The sequence below is a fragment of the Paralichthys olivaceus genome, chromosome 17, assembly GCF_024713975.1.
Source record: "Paralichthys olivaceus isolate ysfri-2021 chromosome 17, ASM2471397v2, whole genome shotgun sequence".
NCBI lineage: Eukaryota > Metazoa > Chordata > Actinopteri > Pleuronectiformes > Paralichthyidae > Paralichthys > Paralichthys olivaceus.
Genome location: NC_091109.1, coordinates 12,103,318 through 12,118,971, shown reverse-complemented (window position 1 = coordinate 12,118,971; position 15,654 = coordinate 12,103,318). Strand labels below are relative to the sequence as shown.

The window sequence follows — 15,654 nt, the reverse complement described above, 5'->3', positions numbered from 1 at the left end:
GTTTCCAGACTTGTTAGTCCTTATTAAGGATGTTTGGGTTGATGCTTTAAATCCCTTCTACTTAAGCAAAACACCATTTGAGAAGAAAGAAGGCTTATTTGCAGAGGGCAGTGTGCCTGCATGTGTTTGGGGATAGTTGCGTATTGTTTCAGCTGGGTGAAATACGACCCGTGAAAACACAGCTCATTCCTTGCAAGCCTTCATTGATGATCCTGAATATCGGAACATGTGAAGGTCTAATTTTCTAACTGAGACTCATAGACCATGGCATATTAAATTAAATCTACTGTATCCATATCTGCAACTTTAAAACTGATTTTGATTGAGCTTCATTCAAGAATTTAATCACTTGAGAAATTACCACATAAATTTCACCTCAGCTTCTCAGCCTTTACTCTTTTTATTGGCAACCACATTCACATTAGTCTCACATATCTGAGTTGGGTGTCATGTATTGTGTTTTATCAGATAAGTTAGTTTATTCAGAACTTCCGTCATGTTAAAATAAATTAATGAAAACAAATTAAAATGGTTTTGAATAACTATTGAACTAATGATAATAATCACAAGGCAAAATCTGGCATTATTGTAGTTGTCATTGTATTTCTTCTATTAATCGAAGCAGATTTATCCAGATACTCTAGTTGTCAATCAATCATCACAATGTGTTACTCACAGCATCCATTGTAAAAATACTGGAAATCATTTATGTTCCTCTCAGGCTGTGGGTATTCATTGATATGACTTATGTTCATGCTGAAGAAGAAGTAGCAAATGTGACAAGATGGTTAATGTCTGCAAGTTTTCACGTTGCAAAAATAAACTGATTAAGTGCACACTGGTGCAGTTTTCAGGGAATGCCTCCACATGATAAATGAGGGGTCCACTTATGGTGTTGCAGTTGTAGCACAGTTGTATTAAAGTTTGCTGCAACTGTCATATGGTTTTCCTGTTATCTGGAGAATGTGTATATATTTGGCTGAACAAGTGACTTCTTATTTAATCTCAGGTTTTTGGAAAGTTTGCAAGCTCCTCGCCCCCAGTCAACGTATCTTTGCAAGAGTCCGCGTTTCTACATTCTATGTTGTCGTGACCATTAGTCATTAAGGCCTATGGTAATGATGGTTGCAGCTTAAAGCCACTGCTGCACAAAGAGCTGTTCACCTGTTCATTCAAAGTTCTGTGAAGCTTGACTCATGCAGTATAAAGAACTAAAGAATTAGTTGTAAATTACATTTTTGCCATTAACGTGCCATTGCTGTGAATGAAGTCACTTGCACTGATGAGTACTAACTGCTGTTACAGCATACTGGTTCCCTTTTTTATTCAAATGTTTATTAATATTGTAAATATAATCGTGCTTTCAAAAATGCACGAAAGGTGACACTGCTCTTTCTTGGGCCCTTGTGAAACCGACATGATAAATGGTTCAAGAGGTATGTGTTCCAAGTACATGCACACGGGCAAAGATTTCTGGAATCAGAAGATAGATATGAGAGTGACACCCAAGTTGACATATACCAGAGTTGACCTTAAAGTAAGAATGTGAAACAAAACCAGATGCCAATGTTAAGGTATATTAACTGCTATAGCATGAAGAAATAAAAGCTTTAGTTCCCTGGGGGCAGCTGTCTGAGGCTATTGTTGGCTCTAACATATTGAGTTCTCAACAACACAGACCTGGACTCTTTTTACCCCTCATACAGCCTATACATAGTGGCATGTGCCCCCCTCCCCTCACCAGACACAGGCACCTCCACAATGATCACAGGTGTCACCGAGCCTTTGATGCTGGCTGGAATCTACAGAAACGCTACAGCAGCAATAGCCGTGAGGGAATGCGCCAGGAATTCCTCATCACCATGCTCCGTGTGTGTTGATGGGGCTGTAAAAGCGGCTTGACACTGGTAAGACATGGGGATGAAATGTCTGAATGATTCAGTGGAGTGTCATTGAGGCTCTGAAGTGAGGAGAGCCTATTATGTGAAGGTATTAAAAGTGTGAGGCAAAAAGACTGTGTAACTCTGTATGTACACGAAGAAGCATAACCTTTGGGAATGCTCCACTCTGGTAAACTTGACTTTAACCTGAGGCTACAGTCAAACCTCACAGCTTTAACAAATTACAAACAAATAGGGGCCCGTTCAGAAGAAACTTGAAGTCGGTGTCAATCAAGCAGCAGTGCTGACATCCTGTCTTAACACACAAGTGTACTTGGTGTGTGTGGTAACTAAAGAAGCATCAGGGACTGACATATGTCCAAGTTGAGATACAGGATTAACTTTGATTCCTGGGATTACAGCATGCCCAAAAGGAAGCGTGTCACTCTTTAACTGTCTACATTACATCACACCACATACGCATGTGTAAGCACGCATGTGAGTCTAAACACCCCCCCCCCCCCATAACAGACGCCCACCTACTCTGCCTTCACGCAGCCTGCTGCGACTTGTAAGCAAAGCCTCACTGAGAGGGGTTTAAGAAGTAAAGCATTAAAAAACAGATGGAGAATCAGAAATGAGGTGAGAACCAGACAACAGGCCAATTATGTCTTTAACACTCACATTAATGAGCATACAAGCAGCTCAGTCTGAAAATCTACTCTGAGGAGAGGGGAACCGAGAGAAAAGGACAGTTACTCTGCCACATCGAACCCCTGAAACAATCCCAAAAATACACACATACACACACACACACCTCTTTCCTTAAAACCAGACTCCATGCTCACATAAAAGCCAGAAACTGTGAGCCACCTGTTGTGGTGTCCAAGCCAGTTAAGTGGAGAGGCCAGATCTCAACACTCGGCTCTCACTCAGGAACTATTACAGAGAAGGGTGGGATTGAGAAACACTCCAAGAGGAGCATACGTGGACCTGGTGCAGCAATCATACTCAAAAACTGTGCACGCTAGGGCTGGATTACATAATCTTTCAATTTGCCAATTAAGAATCAATTTAACCATAAATATGTTTAATCGTAATGATGCTGAGTGTTTCCTTTGCTCCTTTAGACTCAGTTATGTATGTTGTGGACTAAATGCAGTACAACTGGACTTCAAAATTTGGGCAGTGACACAGCAGAATTGGTTCATGCCTCTTTGTGGAATAGGTAAGGTTCTTAAAGCAAGATGACGCAATGAATCAATGGAGCTGGTGATCACACTAGTAATCTGGAATACGCTGCTCATCACATATGTCTCACAATCGTTTTTATTTATTCTATCTCATCCGTTTACTTTGCTTGTAGAACATTGTTATCAGGATTGTGCTTCATTTCATTCAAAGGAGAGTTATGGAACAAGGACAAAGAAACTAAGACTAAATGAATATTGAGTTGTAAGGCATTGAAACAGAAAGTTGTTGCTCATCGTCATTTAGCAATTTGAAAGTGATTAGGAGGAAAATAAGCACAAGCAAATTAGATCATGAGGGTTGAAGAAATAATTTCATTTTCTCTGACTCTCCAGGTCTCCATTCCCTAGAGGATGGTTTGCCATTGGTCAATGCATGGTGCAAATTGTCTCATTCAACTTAAACTTGCACCTCACATACTGTGCCTTCACCCCTGGGTAATTTTGTTTGCCAATGTGAGAAAATTTGCTGATCATAGCAATTCCATTGCAATGAATGAATTTCACTACAAAATGTTGCCTTTTAAAACTCTGCTGTGAATGGGTAGTGACACCTTTTGGCAAACTGGCTGGTTGAACCTATGTTTATTAAGTGATTCTTCACGTTAAGCCAATGTGCACATATATCATTCATGACAGCAACTGTAAACATATACAAATACATGCAGCAACACATAAGAGTTTGAGTCCAAGTAGCTGTGGAAATATAAACGGCACAGAAATAGCTGCATCCCTACAACAGCCCCCTGCACTGTTAAAGAGTCGTTGTCTGTGCTACGTAGTGTCCTTGGAGGCTACAGCTGCAGTGCAAGGACAGCTGAGCGGAGAGCAGGGCAGTGAGCAGAGAGGAAGGGAGTCTGCAGTTTGTTGCTTGCCAACTTTCAACAGCTCTGATTCCCCACATCCATAACCAGTCCCCCAGTAACCTGTCCCCAAGCTTCCAGTCCCTGTTTCAAATCTCAGCTCTGCACTGAGCCCCAGAGCCCCGAGAGTCGCTGCCTTACCTTGGCCGCAAAACTTGACATGAGTCAGGTAATTCGAGATCCACGGGTTCCGATACATTTTGGCAACAACGAGAGGGGGAAGAGGGTGAGAAAGAAAAGAAAGAGATGAAAAGAGGCTAGAAAGAGGGGCAGCTGCTTAAAAGGTGATGCAGCTGCAAAGACACTGTCAGTGCTTCAGGACAGAGAGAGAGGAGGGAGGCAGGTAGTGAGGCAGAGGAGGGAGGGAGAGAGGAAGGGAGTGAGAGAGAGAGAAGTCCCAGCCGCAGTGTCGGCACAAGTAGAGGTGGTCCTGGTAGGCAAGCAGAGGAGTGGTGAGGCTGTGGCTGCAGCTCTGCCCCCTTCTCCGATCCACTCCTCCGCTCTGGTTCCTCCCGCTAACCACTGAGCCTCAGCCAGTGGCCACTACAACAACCTGCAGGGCAAAAAGCTGCTCAGCACTGACTAAGCTCATTAGCCGAGGCAAGCAAATTAGGCCCCATCCTCACTATGCAGATGGGAGCAAAGTGTCCTGCTGCATGCTGCAGAATGAGCCTCCCAGGCACAGAGAAGAGGAAAAAGAGACAGAATAGTTCTAGTGTCCCAGGAGAGCGCTGCCTTCCCTTGGCTCACACACTCGAGTGGGGAGCCAAAGAAACTGTCGTGGAGCGTCAGAGAGAAGTGGGGGGAGAAAAGCGTGCAGGCTGAGTGGATGGGAGTGGAAATAAAGTGAGCAAGGGCAGAGGAGAAAGTTAAAATCACTCTCTCAGCCAGATGAGAAATTCCAGTCATCTCTCAGCAGGGACAAAATAAAAGGATCAGCATGCGGAAAGAGAAGGGAGGGAGGGTGGGAGGGAGGGACAAGGAGAAGGTAAGAAAGATACAGTCAAACAAAGTCAGGGACCACGCAGTCAATAATGAGAGAAAGGAGAATGTGAGCTTCACTGTAGCCAATCGTGTTAAGATTTTGCTGAGAAGTGAAACGCAAACACTGTGGTTCTTCCCTGAACAGTTGAAAAGAGGTGCAAGGGTGAGTAAAATAGGTCGCCTGGAAACCTGCCCAATCAGAGAGCTCATGTTTATTCGCTCTCGCAGATGGATCTGCCCCCCCCCCCACCTTCAGACTGAAACAGGTCGGGCCAGTCGGAGCCATTCATCGAAAACAGGGCAGGGTTTGCTTCGATGACTGACAGCGCAGGGGCCCTGACGCATTTTCATAAATAACCAAGATGGTTGCTGCTGATATGGAGACGTCTGTTCAATCAGCTACTGCGACAGTATTAGATGAACTGGACGAAGTCGTTTCTCTAAAGCCGTTTTTCCGCTGGTCACAAAAAAAACATGGACACAAACTAACATCTGGCTTTTATCTGCGAATGGATTCAACTGGCATTCACTCATGGGTCAAATGACTCTGCAGTGGACACAGGTTTTTATTGGCTCCTGCTCCAATGGGCAGTGACGGCAACGTGACATCCGGATGAACGCGCTATTTTCATCTTTTTTATTTTGGCACGTTTCCTGGTGTAATAACACACATTGAACTTCCGGGCGTTGGTGCGTAGATAACCTTGAATGATTGTGCATTTATTGTTTTATGGCAACAAACTGCAACAGAGATTTTTTTCAACATATCATGCGAGACGCAACACTAGCGAGACAGAGAGGCGAGATGTCTAACCGAAAAAAACCACACCTCTAATGGCAATGGGAAAGGAGTCATTTGTTTTTTATTTAGAGGGTTTAACCTTGTTTAAAAAAAACTGTGTATACTCATTAATTTTGGTGTAAAAGAGGTATGAAAGGAGAACAAACTGCAGAAAAGGTGCATCCACGTATTTTTTATTGACCTGTGCAACATCAAATGTTTCTTTTCTTTGATTGATTGTCTGTCCAATTGTATCCAGAGGTCTTCTGGATACAATTGGACAGGTTTTAAAATACTTACTCCAAATAAATACTCCACAATTTGTATTTGAACACATTCATTTTTGTTTGTGTGTCTCAGAGCAAAGATAAACCGATATTTCCTGTGAGTCATGGTGTGTATAAACCCATTTGTGTGTGATTGTTCTGTGAGCGAATGTCAAGAATGAAACAAAGGCACATGCACGCACATGCACGCACCTAACCTATACGTCACAGTGACGATGACGTGCTTATCATTGCACTGAGAGGGCACTGCAGAGAGGCTGGCGCAGAGCCCAACACGCTGCTGGGAAAACAGTGAGCAGTATCTTATCTCTCTGCAGCACACAGAGCAAAACTGTCACCATGTATAAAACGCAGGTGTCAACATAAAGCAGATCTATGGATGGAAGTGGTCGCACATACTAGTTTCTCAACTGGGTGACTGTGGATTGGCACGAGAAGCGATCAGAAGAGGCCTGCTGCCTTTTTCCAGAATATGTGAATCTCACTGGAGTTTTTCAAAACTTTCTCTAAATCTAAACCAGGTTGTAGAGCCGCTTTAAAGGCACCAACACAGAACAGGCTTATCACATCATAACATTTGTCAAATCACATAAATCTGTCCAGCCTCACCATCCAGGTCTGCACAGGTGTGTCAAGACTCGGCCCGACTGAAAGGCTGGGGTGTGTAAACTTTAGAGGTGGCATGTTTTTGAATCCGTCTCAGAGATGAGCTCATCTGGCTCATGCATGTGAACTGTGCGCACACACACACAAACCACACAAATACAAATACATCACAAACCTGCCAATTCACACTACGGGTGAGGGAATGGGAAGAGCAGTACCTGCACCCAACATTTACCAGTTTTTTCCAACGCTAGGCTGAAGGGTTTAACAGACTACTTCCAGACTGACAGCTGATGATTCATAATGTCTTTAAATAAAAAACCTCTATTAGAAACAGCAGAGGAAATAAATGAGATAAAGAAGCCAGACCATTTGAGTTTCACTTGCTTTCTCCATTCAACTTTCATCTTGCACGTTTGCCTTGCTTTAACGCTTGACAGTGAGGTATGCCTGACGCTTTGTGTTGCCGCGATAGTAACAATGACAACAAGCAAACACAGTTGTACAGTAAGCACACAGGAAATAAATTCCACAACTAGATCATAGACTTTACATTTTAAAAAATTGGGCGACATGACTGCTACCCTAAAGGAAAGCCAAAGTTTATTGATTGCCCCCAGGTTGCAGTGTTGGAACCCACCCTCCTCCATGTTAGTGGATGGGATGTGGGCCTATATAAAAAGTAAACACAAATGTTCTTCTTTCTGGGCAGTCAATCACAAACACTCCTCACTATACTTGCACAGTGATTGAGCATGACATTGATATATATTTAATATTTGTTGTTTAGCCCTATACGTGTTACTGAAGTACATAACCACTGACTATTTACAGTCTGCATACTAGTATCAAGTATCTCTAATATTTCAGCTGTCGTTGGGTGCCACAGTGCTTACATGCAGCCTGTTTACAATATTTAACACGCATGACACTTCAATTCTATTGAAAGCGTTCACCTCAACTGACACTTTGATATTTCAGTGCTTCAGACTCAACTGACACGTCAACTCCTTTAAATGAAAAGCTAAACTGTTTCAACTGTTCTTGGAGTAATCGAGCAAACTGAGCACATTCACGGAGGATTCTGAATGAACACAAACCAAACAGGTCTCACTCTCCGAGCTGTTATCACCTCTTTACCTCCCACATCCTCCCTCTGGCACTCATAACACATTTAATATGTTTCTTTGACTCATCTGCTACAGGGATGACCTCACACCTACACAACCACCTGACAGTTACGAACCTGTTATTAGCAATGAGGTATCTTTACTGCCAAGAAGGGGCAAGATCTTACTAGTCGCTGTAAGGATGCAACACTACAGTTGTAGTGTTTTAACAAGTAGGCATGCACAAGTTAGTTACTATTCTGAAGCAGATATGAGGAATCTTAGCATGTGTATTATTACATGGTCTAATTTGGAGTCAAATGGGAAACTACACATCAACTATGGGGAAAAACAACGTAGTGTTTACTTGAATAGAGTCATGCCTGTGATAAAGCAATTAAAACACTTAAATGGTGTAACTCTATATTCAGGCCTGTCACCTTCGACAAAGAAACATAAGGGCAACATCTTCCCCCTTTAAATTCAATCAAGCTGAATCAAATTCCACACACTTATAGAAATCTAATTATCTTAATATGCCAGATTTTTTTCATCAAGATCAGAGATTCACCCCGGTGAAAATGTAAAAAAAAAAAAAAAAAAAACTATTGTGCAATGGTATACCACAAGTTTCTTGATAATCCGTCCAATGGTTTTTGTGCAGCAGACAAACGGGCAGGGGTGAAAACATAAGAAAATCTAAATGTATGCTGGAAGTTAACACTGTAAACAAGTAGAATTGCCTAAATATGAAATGTTTTTTGAGCAGTTGAAGTTTTAAATATCAGTGGGAGTGAAAGCATTAAAATAGCTGAGGTGTTAGTTAAAAGTGATACAGCTGAAATCAGCTGAAGTTGAATCAGTGACAGCAGTTGAAATTTGAATTTCAGATTTAAACCCTGAAAGTAGATTAAGTCTAAACATCAAGACTGAGAAATGACATTTCCGTGAAGTGTTTGACGTATTTGAAGCATGTGCTTGTAGTGCCAGTTGGTGTGTAGGCAATCACATGAAATGTTGATTGAATTAACATGTAATAATTAAAATGTTAATCACAATCTCATTACTAGTAGGTAAACGTTGTGAGAAAGCCACTTCAGGATATTGATATTCAACAGCGCTAAGAGCGAGGCAGACCATGTTTAACATCATCATAACAGAGCCACACCTCTCCACCAATCATCCGCCCAGATGTTCGCTCAGCTACACAATCAGAGCGGCTGCTATTTCAGCCTGGACAAGCTCACATGTGCAGCCAGTCAGTGGGTCATTATTAGATAAACACTTCCAGACTGTCCGTGTTTGCACTTAAAATGACCTCCAGCACACAGAGGCATCCTGACAGGTCTGCTCAGGGAGACGTCCTTAATGGCTGCATCACCTTCACGGTCAGAAAATCTTTGAGAGGGGCGCAAACGCTGAGAGAGAGAGGGAGAGAAATTAGTTTTAGCAAATGCTCGTCTCTTGCTCTGGGCTCTTTCACAGCGCTCTCAGAAATAAAGTCCAGATTTATGGCGTCCCCGAGGAAAGATATTCACCTTTCCTGGCGAGAGAGAGGCAGAGAGATACAGTGCGCACGGCTTTGCGTCTCTGCAGACGCATAACAGAGCCCGAGCCTCTGCAGCGTGACCATAAATTCAGACGGGGGGGTAGAGTGTGAAAGGTAAAGATATTCATATGCACACATAAAGGGAGTTAGGGGGAGGGAGACTGAGGCTGAAACTCCATTTGCAATGTTGTCTGATGGGATATCAGAATGAAGCAGATAGATTCTTCTTTGTGCCCTTTGACCTTCAGAGAGAGGGTGAAGAAACAAGTCAAGTCAGTGGCTTGAATATGGAGTTAATGCTTTGAACCACAGACTGTATATAAAGATGGATGACACATCTTCACTTCCTCCCAAGCTAAAATATACCAGATATGATCCAACAATCTTGGAGCCACAGGTTGTGCAGTAGCGATCTGGGAATGAAGCAAGGTTCCATTGTTGGCTTCACTTCTGGTCAGCTGTCACGTCTTCCATCTTTATATATAGTCTAGGCTTTTAACTCATTTTGACATTTTACATTTAATCTTAAAACAGTATTAAAATCCAGTCTCAAATATACTTACTGAACATATGTTTTCTTTTTTCAAAATCTCTAGTGTGATCTTATTAGATTTGGCTTTTGGCTGTTCTAAATAATAAAAGTTAAAAGATTAACTTAATACTTAACAACTAAGTGACATTCGAATGTTTTCATCCTCCACCTCTTCTTTAACTAATACAGTTGTCCGACACAGAAGATAAATTAACACAGGAGACAGTAAACTCTCAGGGTTTTATTTTCCCCCGCTGCCATATATCACTGAAGTGCTGTTACTTTTATGACTCGATTATTTATTTCCTTCATTAATATTCCACATTTGTGAGCAGCTTAAAGAGACATCTGCCATTTTATTATGTTGCATGATATTTACATTGAATCTTGAATGATGCAGGATGTCAGTCACAAAAATATCCAATTAATGAGTTAACCAGACCATCACCACCCTCTACACCTGCAGACAGTGAATCACAGCAGTGACGGGGATGATGAAGACAGAGGACTGATACTGACTCATGTCTGTGTTCTCTCTAACTGTTACCCAGGAATATTATTTTACTGATATTTTAGATTTGTTTCCACTTAAATACTGAGAATATATAGTGACTGTGTTGAATGACTTAAAACTGCGAAAACACAGCCAGCACCTAGAACCCTTGCTGCACGTGAGCCCTATAAAAGGTAGGAAAACACTGACTTCACTGTTACACTATAACAGCAATCCTTAATGAAAAACAAATGTATGAAATTCCGGGGTATTCTGCTGTCTTATAACTGCCAATGAAAAAAAAAAGAGGGGATATAAATAAGAAGTGGAACTGTATTAGATCAATCACCCTCAACAAGTGGCCAATTTCAAATTTCTTCCAGCCAATGTTCCTTCCATTAAAGTGTTGGCTATAGTTACAGTGCATCTACCATCAGTGGCCCCCTGACCCCTGCAGGGCCCCTGAGGTCAGATATGACCAATCTTCAACACACACTCCTGCACAAGAGCTTTAAAACCTCATTATCGACTTCTTGTCGTTGCTGCTTGAAGTCTTTGGAACGTAACAGTCGCACTGAAAATAGAAACGGCAAGACAACGCTGACCTTCTGTGGCCTTTGTACACAGCTCAGCGCGGTTTTCCAAAACAAAAACAGATAAGAGGTGCTAAGTAGGAGACTCAAAGACTCCAAGTGGACTCCTCCAAGAGGAGCCAATCTCAGCCAATCACAGAGCTGGCGATTAACAAATCATTTCACAACTATCCCTTGTGTAAAAAAAAAAATTGTTTTTTCATTGCATTCTGATCTACTGAGGCAGTTCTTAAAAACAGATTTGTTCTTGTTTAAAAGCTGGATGGTGAAAAATAGCAGCACTCCAAAAACAAATCTTGCTTAGTGACTAAGTTGCTGACATTTGCTTGCTATTACCATTTTCTTTCTGCTGTTAAACTTCTTCAAAGTTGCTGAGAACATCTGAAATTGCGCTGTCCACTTTTGTCCCATTATCCATGGGTATAAAAAGTACACCAAACAACAAAACAGACCAAAAAATGCAGGGTACAAGGCCAAAAACCATTTGTCAGACTGACTTTTATTTTTCCTTGTTCCTGAATAGGAAGTGGACTGCACACTTTCCAAAACCATAACTGCAATCATGATTAATTTGTAATCCTATGAGCCAACATAGCACCATCTGTTCCTCAGTGATGATATGACCCTTGAGGCATGTGATGCACCTGAAATGCAGAAACACGTCTACGCTATCTTATTCAAACAAAGCCCAGAGGGAAAGATCTATTCTTAAGTTCACATACGCATATACAGAGCACAGCTGTGTGTGCTTCAGTGTGCCACACACACACACACAGCACATCTGGTCAGGAGAGAAAGCTACACAACCAGAAATTCTTCATGGCTCCTGTTTGCCAGAGAATTTGCCTCCATCCCCTCACGCAGGACATTTTCCCAACAACTGTCATCCTGCAGGACGGTAACGGTGAGACTGAGTGGAAAGCTTGCATCTCTCATTCCCTCCCGGAGTCGACACAGTGCGAGGTGAGCCAGCAGAGTGGAGGCTGCTATTGGTGAACTCAAGCAAATGTAGCTGCAATAATCAGTGTCTGGCAAGATGCACCTATTTCCAGAGTAAGAGCTGGGGAGTGAGATATGATATCCGTAGCGCAGCTCTGATATTCATTACACCATCAATGGCAGGCACTTATCAACAGTTGTTAAGTAATGATCATTTGAACAGGCCGAGATATTAGAATTTTACAGAGGAGGTTTTGTTTTCAAACCAGTCAATGTGTTTGTCCGCAGGATTCAGCAAAAACTACTTAATGCATTTCCACAAAAGTTGGTGGAAGGATGGGACAAGACAGGACTGGCGTGGATCTGGACAACTTAGATCCAGGATTCTTTTTCCACTCTCTTTAACATGGCGAGCTAGGGCATTTTTTGACATTTTCATTGATGTCCCAGGCAATGAGAATGGCACAGAGTAGAGTGCATACCTCTGCAGAGGCCAAAAGTCCAGTTAAATTCAGTCAAGCCGCACCCAATTGCACACAGTCAAAGACACATACACTCATGGTCCCCCAAATATGCCAGATTTCTGGGAAACTGGTGAAAATTAAAATAAAAATCCAAACCATTTGGGGTTAGAGAGGAATTTTTCATCTTAAATTTACTCATGATACTCATCAGACTAACTACATCTCTAACAAAACATTTAGCTTAAGCCTGTGTCTCATTTGGAATCTTTAAAGGGTCAAATGGAAATGGCGTCTTCTACCAACTCATGAGTTAGCTGAATTAAATTGATGGTAGAATCTGCCAGTTGTTGTTTCACTTAGAAAAGGCAGTGGTTGGCAGCTTGATCGAGACACTGCATTTGAACCCACGGTTTCAAAAACTGCAACAGATTTCAATGGTAAATCTGCCGTCATTATAACTGTCAACTGCCGTGCACAATCATTTGTGACCCTAATCAGTTGTCAACTGGGATTGGCTCCAGAACCCTCGTGGCCCTCAAAGGATAAGCAGTAAGACAATTAATGGATGGATGATCATTTGTGACCTTCTTTTTCCACACATTTACAGATGGCAATCATTTTCACTGAACAATTCAAACCATGCTATTTTCTTCTGTCCACAGTAACAACCCATTCAAGGCCATAATAACTGCTCAAGAGTCTATTAACAAGACTTGTTGATAGATTGTCAACAGTGAACTGGCAGTAAAGTCTCACACTCACCACAGTTCTGTTCTCTCTCATTATCTGTCCTTGGAAGAAAACAGCTTTAGAGTCCAACCAGACAAAAAGACAAATCTAAATGAAGATCCAAAAACTGAGATGTCAGTTTAATGTCCTTGTTTTCAGCACCGCAGCTCGGTTTGGAGAATAGTTTTGATTTCAGTAATGGCGCAAGTACAAAATCACATATGACACACAAGACCCAAGGGATTCTGGGAACAAAACTATTGATCTAAATGTTAAGGTATAAACAGTCTTCAAATAGATAACAAATGCTTAAATTTATTTAGAAATATTTTCTTAAGCAGGTGTGCCATTGGCACATTTGTTGCCCTTTTTGTTCATTCACCTGCACTGCATCTCGGTCACAACAGCTCATGTGCGAGCTCAAGTCTGAGGTCAACACCAAGGGCAGAGACCCCAGCTCAAAGTCCTACATGCCATTAGTGGCTCATCATTAATCACCACTAATTAGATTTTAAACTGGGACTAGCTGGTTTAAAATAAGGGAAAAGCTGTCATGGAGGGGTAAATATGCACTTAACACCCACCACGTGGGACCACCAGGAATAAGCCTCCAGGAAGACTCTGAGTGCGACCATGAAGCCTGGAGCAGGTCCATGACTGCATCTCTAGTGAAAATAATCAATTGTGTCAGTCTCAGCTGTCAATCAGGACATTTCACCCTTTTTTATAGAATCAAATAACTCACCAAAACCAGCCCCCATCTGCATCCAGCCCCCAGATGGCAATCTAGACACTTTGGCTTCACTTTTAGGGAGCAGTACAGTCTATGGTTGAGTCATATCAACTGTATGTGTATAAGGTCATAATTGTGTTAACAAATTGTCTCACTACCCCCAAGTGACCAAACAGTTTAACACAGTGTTTAGGAATAGGAACAGACAGTGCACACAACTACAGAATGTGCATGGTATGAATGACAAAAGCATATGTATTTATATAAATACACTGAAAGCATTATTCATTTTGATTTCCTGACATTGATAGATTAATCACCAATGAAAATATATGTAATCTAGATCTCCTAAACAAAAGTCAGATGGGAAACTGAGTTGATACTTGCTGTTGATGCACGTCTATGGCAACACAACAGTAAAAAAAGGTCTTAGGTCAGTGTATGCCCTATTTAACTTGTCGGTCTGCTGTTTAGTCGACCCGAGTGTTGACAATACGATGTCCAGGCTAAAATAAGCTTTGCACAGCAGCATGAGACATGTTCAGTCATGGTGCTTCTATCAGCGGGCCCTTAATCCACACACTTGAGTGATGTCTTTTTTTCCTCTCAGCAGCACCTGAAAAGTACTATCTGCTTTTACAGGTGAATGAGTCCCAAGAGCAAAAACTCCAAAAGGAAATAAAACACACTGACTTAAGCTCTTTGAATGATTAGCTGGACCCAGACATAACACAGACACATCAATACAGCGATACAGAGCACTTCCTCTCGACCTTGGTAAGAGATTAGTTGCTGTGGATTCGAGCCAACCGAATCACAGCGTTTCCCAATGCTCTGCAGTGTGACTCCATGACGAGCAGCGGAGAAAAGTGACAGTGACACACACAGGTCTGACACCAACAGTGTGTAATAGAAGACCGTCACAACATCCCCGCTCTACTTTACCTCCTCCCACACAAGAAATCAGATCAGACCTCAGCCAATTAAGTAGCTCTGAACTAGGCCTCATGTATATTTGGAGCAGAGTGTAAAAATAAAGACATCGCTCAAAGCATCACGACTGACAGGAGTCTCACTTGTACATAAAAATGTCTAGACTCTTCAATAACAATATTACATTTGTGTGTTTCTTAATAATAACAATAAAAAAATATTAGTAAGTGGAGACAACAGTGAAATTATTGCATGCATTTCATTCTTGAGTGAAAACTATAATGAAAATTAGGATTAAAGATGAGGCTTGTATAAAAGTTTGGTGTATGTCTGTGTGTGTGTGTGTGTGGTCCAGGTACTACTTGTATTGTTTACACAGTCACATTCTGGGGATTTTTCTTCCTTGTGGGGACAAAAAGCACGGGTAAACAATTAAAGTTAAGCTAAAGACATATTTTAAGGTTTAGGTTTGGCAAGTATAGTGTGTGTGTGTGTGTGTGTGTGTGTGTGTGTGTGTGGGTGTGTTGTTGCCCTGTTAGGCAGCACTCTATTTCTGTCTATGTGTCCTGACAGAGTGAGAGCAGGTGCAGCACAATGAACAACTGTAGTCTCCTTAGCCAGTCACTCGGCACTGAATGAATCCCACATGGAGGAGCTCAGCAGCCCCGAAATCCGAATCTCTCCTCGACCATTCATTTCCTCATCTTTCACACACACAAATAAATACACACTATTACAAGCACGGACATCATCCCTGTCAGTCATTGACTGATCAAACTTTAGCATAAACAACTGAACATACAATAAATTACAGACACAGGGCGAGTTTGCTGTGATTTATCGCTGAGCTGCTTGTAGGAAAAATTGCAGAATCCAACCTGGATCAGACAGACACATCAGAATTATTAAAACTCAACCAGACTGAAATT

The 15,654-nt window shown here is 41.8% G+C and overlaps 1 protein-coding gene across 31 annotated transcripts in view; it reads right to left on the bottom strand.

Moving 5' to 3' along the window:
- Positions 1-15,654, bottom strand: part of svila (supervillin a) — a 67,932-nt gene that overhangs the window by 38,868 nt on the left and 13,410 nt on the right. For 9 of the 31 annotated variants that reach the window (XM_069512501.1, XM_069512512.1, XM_069512527.1 and 6 more), the window contains exon 1: positions 4,135-4,813. The exons of 3 other annotated variants lie outside the window; for them this stretch is intronic. In XM_069512501.1, the coding sequence (XP_069368602.1) occupies positions 4,135-4,192 (58 nt within the window). In that variant the 5' untranslated portion in view covers positions 4,193-4,813. Of the gene's footprint in view, positions 1-4,134; positions 4,816-15,654 lie in introns of those variants that run through there. 19 more of the 31 variants (XM_069512500.1, XM_069512507.1, XM_069512511.1 and 16 more) reach the window with 7 other exon arrangements.